This window comes from Cyphomyrmex costatus, unplaced genomic scaffold (genome assembly GCF_001594065.2).
Source record: "Cyphomyrmex costatus isolate MS0001 unplaced genomic scaffold, Ccosl1.0 scaffold446, whole genome shotgun sequence".
NCBI lineage: Eukaryota > Metazoa > Arthropoda > Insecta > Hymenoptera > Formicidae > Cyphomyrmex > Cyphomyrmex costatus.
Genome location: NW_017278705.1, coordinates 240,358 through 248,008, shown reverse-complemented (window position 1 = coordinate 248,008; position 7,651 = coordinate 240,358). Strand labels below are relative to the sequence as shown.

Genomic DNA, 7,651 nt, shown 5'->3' with positions numbered 1-7,651 from the left:
ATTATTAATAATAAAATAATAATAATAATAATAATTTAATATTCTTATTTTTAATTAATTTTCGGCCTTTCTTCTTTTATTAAACAACATATTTTCATCATCACTACTACTACTACTTGTTTCTAATAATTTATCTATAATAAATAATATTCTTTCTTTATCCATTTTGTAATTTTTTGCTGTCTAACTAGTTTTATTTGTCCGAACACCAAACTGCACTGACAAAAATGTCAGTGCAATATTTCTTACACTCGTTCGGTTCTTTCGGTTAGTCCGAATACAAATTCAGCACTACACTAGGTCAGTTTTCATTTGCCGAATACGATAATCTAAGCGCACTGATACGGTGCGCACATTCCGAATGCGTGGCACCAAAAAAGTTCGCACTGGTGCGCACTAGTGCTGTTTGTCGAATTCGCCATTATATTGAATTAAAATGGCGATGGTTACCTAACTCATCCGACGCAATGTCGCATCTCTGTTTTCTAGGCCTCTAGGTTTGCCAATCTAAATAAGCTAATAAGTAATACTTATTCTTATAACATCTTAATGTTAATTTGTAAGATTATTAAATAATTTTTTCGCATTGTTAACTGCGTTTGACTCTTTATAGCCTTTAATTTATGTTTGTTTATTTGTTTTTATAAAAGTATAATTAATTCTTAGAAGAATTTTATTTTATGTTGACTTAATAAAAAATATATTGAGTTATTTTACTTAAAGTTATATGAGTCAGTTTATTTTATGTATTTACTAGTTGCAATACAAGATTCAAGAATAAGAATATATTTTATTGTATTATTATCTTCCATTATATTTTATTGTATTTTTATTTTATATAATTATAATTAATGTATTTTGATTATTTAATTTGAAATAAATAAGTCGTTCATATGCAAATACTAATTTACACATTTGCATTCATCTCTCTCGATCAATCCATCATTCAATCATTTGAATAGAAATTAGCAATATTTTTTAAATATTATATATTATTTTTCGTGACTGTCTGTAATTGTGGCTGATTTAATCATTCAGCAGAAAAAAAAATCTTTCGCTTTCGCAAAAAAATTTTTTTTCTTTCGTTTTCGCATTCGCTTTCGCTATAACCACTTTCGTTACATCCCTACTATGTATTATGCGTTATGCAAAAGTCTGTGCTTCCCGCTTTAAAGACTTTTGCATAATGCATGTGCATAAGGAATTTTATTGGCCCATTTTCTTATGTATGAGTCAATGGACCAATCAAATTCTTTATGTATATGTATTATGCGTTATGCAAGTCTGTGCTCCTCGCTTTAAACGGGGAGCACAGACTTTTGCATAACGCATAAACCATATACATAAAGAATTTGATTGGTCCATTGACTCATGCATAAGAAAATGGATCAATGAAATTTCTTATGCACATGCTTTATGCGTTATGCAAAAGTCTGTGCTCCCCGCTTTACCCTTATTAATTTCTGTTAGTTTCTTTTATACAAAAATGCATCAAATGAGAAAATTTCATCGATTTTTGAGATGACTGGGATACATTGCACCTTTATTATTTTTTTAGGAAATAAAATGTGTGAAATTGTTAAAATATTTTATTACAAATCAATGAATGTATTATTCGTCAAAAATCTATTTTATGGATACATACACACACGCACACACACACACACACACACGCGCGCGCGCGTACACACACTCTCATTAAATATTATCTACAAAAATTCATCTTAATTTGTTGTAAAATTAAAAAGAATTATGCTTATATTCATGTGCGTGTATATGCGCAATTATATACAGTGTAACAATATTGATAAAATTTAAACTTAAATGACACATTATATGTTATTACAATGAGAAATGACAGTTTGTTGCCTCAATTTATATTTTTCTTCTTCACATTCCCCATTATGACACTCGAATTTGGTAAAAAATGGAAGACAATGGTCTATATAGCACTATACTACAAATCGTCATAAATGTACAAGATGTGCAAATTTCATTAGTCCAGAGTGTGTGACTTATTATCAATAACAATTTATTCTAATGACTGCATAAATAGATTAACAAAACAGACAAAGGCTAAGAGAAGGATAGAAAAAAATATTGATGAATATACTGCTCAAAATGATTAATGGAACATTTTTTCTAGTGAATTTATATATGATTTAGTAAATTTAGTAGCTTTTGAATATTTCTCTCAATTATAATTTTATGGTTTTAATATTTAATAAATGTATTACTGTATATATAATTGTATTAAACATAGGACTCTTATTTTTTTAAACACTGACATTTATACTTACATATAGAATACTTTAAATAGTTTTGTTATATTGTCTCTTGAGCAGTATATTAAAAATATTTTTAATTATACACATACTGATATGAGTACTATAAAAGATAACATAGTATTTTTATTATATCAGTTCAACTAATCATTGATTCTCAAAGTTCATCATTAAAACGATCAATTTCTTGTAAATGATCACCATAATCCGTCGCTTCACTACCTACGAAAGCATCATGATGATCCAAGATCTCGGCAAAGGATAATCTATCATCGTGATCGTCATCTGAACCTGCAAACAGATGATCCACTTCATCATTTGCTATTTCTCTGAAACAAACATGAACAAAAAGACATGAAAAAGTGACATTATCATGTATATCAGCAAAGAATAAACTTTGTTATACAAATATTTGCTTAAATTTTTTAAGAAGCTGTTATTACAAATTCAGTAAATCTAACATTAGACAATCTTGATATGATATAACATTGTATTATAATATTGTAATTTGTCATATCAAAATATATAATTGTTATAAATATAGATATTAATGTATAGAGAAAAAAAAAATGTTTATCATTATACATATCATACAAGAGAAAAACATAAATTATATCTATAAGATTTATTCAAAATAAACGTTAAATTTATCTAGACGTTTATTTGGTCTATTTTAGACCGTCATCAGTAAAAATCATTACAATTAAAAATATTCCAAAGTCATACAATCATCGCAAAAGTACAGTTACACAATCCGCCGTCTTATTTTTATAATAAAATGTTATTATGTGCTTGTTCCTTTCGTCGATCGAAATTGGCAATCCTTTTGTATTGTTTAAAACCGTTTTTTAATGTCAAGTACTCCTAACATTTGTCAATTTAATGAATCTTCTTATATATTGTGAATGTTCTATTTCCTTGTTTGCACAGAATTTCCAGATGCTGTGATAACATGATTAGAATCTTTTGTTAAAGGCAGCAATTGATAGACCTTATATATTTTATTTGTGAATTGTATGAAGGATCTTAACCAAATGATATCAGTGTTTAAATAATGTTATCACAACATCTGGAAATTCTGTGCAAACAAGGAAATAGAACATTTACAATATATAAGAAGATCCATTAAATTGACAAATGTTAGGAACACCTGATGTAAAAAAAAAAACGGTTTTTTAAACAATACAAAATTGCCAATTTCGATCGACAAAAGGAACAAACACGTAATAACATTTTATTATAAAAAATGCGAGGACGGCGAATTGTGTAATTGTACTCTTGCGATGATTGTATGACTTTGGAATATTTTTAATTGTAATACAATAATTTTTAACGATTCGCTCTAAAATAGACCGAAACGTCTAGACAAATTTAATGTTTATTTTGAATAAAGGACGTTCGCTTATTATAACTAGCGTTGTGACTGTATGTTCTTTGTTTTGTTTTGATATTATAATAAACTCACTCATTGCTTGGAACAAGCCAAGAAAGAATTTCATCGGAATTGAGTCTACCATCTCCATCCTTATCATGTTCATAATCAAATTTATCTTTTTCAGTTAACAACCATTCCTTATCTTTTGATTTAGCTCTGTCACCAACAAATTCTTGGAAATTAATGTATCCATCTCCATCTGTATCTTTGTCAACCAAGGCTTGCTTCAACAAAAGTGGAAACATTCTAGGTATCTCCTCAGGATGTGTATAAGCCTTGAATTCCTCCGTATCTAAATAACCATCTTTGTTTAAATCTGCAGCCTCAAATGTCTGTTTGTCATCTTGGATTAACTTATCGTCCAGAGCTAAGTCTTCAGGATCATTGCCATATGTATCCTGTAAAATTTCTTTCCAAGTCACTTTACCATCTTCATTCGTATCAGCATCGTCCAAGCGATCCTCAGATTCTTCTGCAGATAGCTTGCTGTTTACAAAACAGTATAATTAATCTTAATTAATTCTTGAATAGATAAACACACATATACACAGGGAATGGAAAGTTACTTTTTAAAAGTAACTAGTTACAGTTACTCGTTATCGAGTAAAAAATGTAACTAGTTACAGTTACAGTTATCGCTTTTTAAAAGTAACTCGTTACAGTTACCGTTACTTGAAAAATAACTTTTCGTTACTTTTCCGTTACTTTTTTAAAATCAATTTAAAAATGTACTTTTGCATTTTTTTTTATATGTAATACTGACAAATATATAGTTTTATTTAAAAAAAAAACAATGCAGAATGGCTTAAATAATAAATTAAATAAAAGTAAAATGAGAAGGGTTACGAGCCAAAAATGAAACAGTTTATTTCCGATAAGAACGACGATGACAATGTAATTAAATGTATAAATATATATTAGAACAACATGGATAAAACAAGATAAAAACAAACGACGTTTCCACACTTATTGTCATCGTCTTTTAAACTGTTTCGCTTTTGGGTTCGTAGCCCTTCTCATTTTACTATTATTTAATTTATTTTTTAATTTTTTTTAAACACAATTTTGTAATTCTAAAACCTGTCAAATATGCAGCAAACTGAAATATTTGTATGTCCTATGTATTACATAGAAGATAGAAGTGTAAAATAATTACTGAATCATAACGGCCGAATGTCTAAGGGCTTTCAAGTCTTATTGATAAGCGCTGTAAATAGCATGTATCCAATCGAACCGTGTTCAATCGTGTGCAAAGTAACGACAAAAGTAACTGTAAATTTCGTTACCGTTACCCAAAAAATGTAACTCGTTACCGTTACAGTTACCAAAAAAAGAAAGTAACGCAGTTACCAGTAAAGTTACCAAAAAAGTAACTTGTAACTGTAACTTGTTACAAGTAACGAGTTACTTCCATTCCCTGCATATACACATACACATATGCGTACGCACATGCACACACAATAGTTAACGAATTATTTGATATTACCTAAATGAACGCAAGATCCAAGCTTTTAATTCGTTTCTTTCTATATATTTGTCATTATTCAGATCCATCTTGATCAGTAAAATTCCTAATCTCCTCTTTGATTCTTGTATTGGAAGTCTGTCAAACTCTTCTGCTTCTTTTACACTTCCTACATAAAATATTCAAGATAATAAATATCCACCTAAACAAATTAGATGACAGTAAGTGTTTCTTTCATTTTTTCTTTATTGATTAAAAATCTAATTTTTATAAAAGATGCTTTTAGTCTTCATCAAGATAAAACGGTACATGGAACAAGATATAAATTTTCAATTATTACATATAAGTACAAAACCAAAGCAAGTATAAAAGATTCATAAGGACGTTAAAATAGTTCTAAAAATAGTAGTCTTGAAAATCTAATAAGTTCAGTCATCTTGTTCATACCTAGGATGGCTTCATGATCAAACTCCTCGTGGTGTTCGCCCTCCGCATAATGATCAGCATCGCGAGGACTAAAGGCACCGTCCTCCGTCCTTTCACTACTGTCGATTTTATTATGTTGATGCGTGTGGATGTGCGCGGAGGCAGTGTTGCCTAAAGTTGGCAGAGATGCGGCAAGAACAACGACAAAAAGTAGAGGAGCAAACAATTGACCAGCCATTGTGCGTCTTTGTGTGGGAACGGTAGAACAGTTGAAAATAACGTTCCTATAATGTTTATAAGCAACGTAAACGCATAACCCTTGTCACATCACGTTAGTATAATCTTCAACAGACGCCACGCGGCGCTTATCTGGTCGATTGACAACACTGACGTTCGGTGACTGTCGGTGACTACTTATCACGGAAGATATCGATTACTTTCCATTACGCATGACAGTGATCGCACGAAAATTTTCAGTTGCGTTCGGAGGATCGCATTTAAAAATTTTTAATGATACCGAAAAATGTATTATAAATGTATATGTACATAAAATATATATTGTTCGAGAAACACGTTTTTGCAGTGTAGTTAAAATGTTGAAAAAGATTAAAAAATATATATATATTTTGCATGTGTATATAAAATAAAATACGAAATTTATATATATATAAAATTGATGTCATACGCAGCTCATATATTTCTAATCGGAATTTATTCGGAAGTAGATGGTTAATAACCACTGATCTCTAATAGAGATCAGTGTTAATAACTGCTATTAATTTATGTATACATATATGTCTTTTTACGATAAATGATTAAATAAAACTCTATAATTATAATCAGACAACACGTTGTAAGAGAGCAGCAAGGAAACGTTGCCTTGATGATAACAAAGAAAATAAAAAGTCAAAAGGTTTAATAATTTTAAAAGATATAAATAAGTTAACGCTTTTGCATTTTTGAATACGGCGCCTTGCCTGCGAGACGATCGATCGACTTTTGGGCCGCGGTCCGATTCATGATTACAGCGCCATCAGTGTGCTCACGGCACAGTATAAGCAGAGAGAACCAGAAACCTGAGAGAGGACATGACGGCCTAAAACCTGTAACCGCAAAATGCTGCCCGCGCACTACTGCCCTCTGAAGAAGTGGATGTAAACTACATGCCAAGATCCACTATTCTGAGGATAACGCATTTACTTTTCAAGACTGACATGGTAAGTAGATATTCGGTTAATTCGTATAATCGTATTCTCGCTACATAAAATGTGGATCAGAAATATTCTTCTCTGCAATTATATGTATGTTTACTTACATATAAATGCGCGTGATGTTTATTATTTCAAAAAGTAAAAGTACAAAAACTTGGCGCTGCTAGATCTCAAAATATACAATAATAAGATGGTTATTAAATAATTCCGAAAAATAATAAGAAATTAATAGAAAAAGAAATAAGGACTCGTTATATAAAAATAAACAATATGAAGAGTCAAGGGCGATATAAAAAAAAATAATAAAAGGTCTCTCTCTCTCTCTCTCTCTCTAGCAGCGCCAAGTTTTTTGTACTTTTACTTTTTGAAATAAAGTATGTTATATATGTGTCAAGAAAATATATTTCTTTCATAATTGGCGCAATTTAAAAAGATTTCATTTTATTTTGTGAGACTAACACACTTGGCGCCTTTTTTTCCTTTTTTTTAAAAAGGTAATTTTGTTGAGATATCACGCATTTTTTGTAATGTTAAATATTTCTTATAAATCTGTATATAAAATATTAAAAAAAAAACATTATAATAAAATATAATAATAGAGCTCTAATATAATAATAGAGCTCACTGTACGTGCCTTTAGCCTTAAAATAAAAAAGAAACAATATTTAAATATTAAATCTTATAAGACCGTGAGAAACACAACCAATAAAATGCCTTTAACGATTGAACTGTACCTTAGGTACTAATTATAATTCCGTGAGAATTTATATAAAACTAGCATCAGAACTCTCCTCTTCTTCTATGTTGATTAGCGAAATTAGAAATTGCA

General features: G+C 29.7%; 1 protein-coding gene across 1 annotated transcript; it reads right to left on the bottom strand.

Annotated features, from left to right (window-relative positions):
• Window positions 1-2,420: 2,420 nt before the first annotated feature.
• LOC108777573 (reticulocalbin-2) lies at window positions 2,421-6,028 on the bottom strand. The gene is made up of 4 exons (XM_018544498.1): window positions 5,633-6,028; window positions 5,207-5,354; window positions 3,751-4,206; window positions 2,421-2,614 (listed from the first exon to the last, which is right to left on the bottom strand). Exons 1-4 carry the CDS (start codon window positions 5,847-5,849, stop codon window positions 2,443-2,445), a joined length of 993 nt encoding a protein of 330 aa, XP_018400000.1. The 5' UTR covers window positions 5,850-6,028; the 3' UTR covers window positions 2,421-2,442.
• Between the last annotated feature and the right edge of the window lie 1,623 nt (window positions 6,029-7,651).

Excerpts from the sequence above, each read along its gene's own strand:
- LOC108777573 (XM_018544498.1), bottom strand. The coding sequence starts at position 5,849 with ATGGCTGGTCAATTGTTTGCTCCTCTACTTTTTGTCGTTGTTCTTGCC. Across the intron at positions 5,355-5,632 it reads TGATCATGAAGCCATCCTAG|GAAGTGTAAAAGAAGCAGAA; the intron begins GTATGAACAAGA and ends TATTTTATGTAG. Across the intron at positions 4,207-5,206 it reads TGGATCTTGCGTTCATTTAG|CAAGCTATCTGCAGAAGAAT; the intron begins GTAATATCAAAT and ends TTTTGTAAACAG.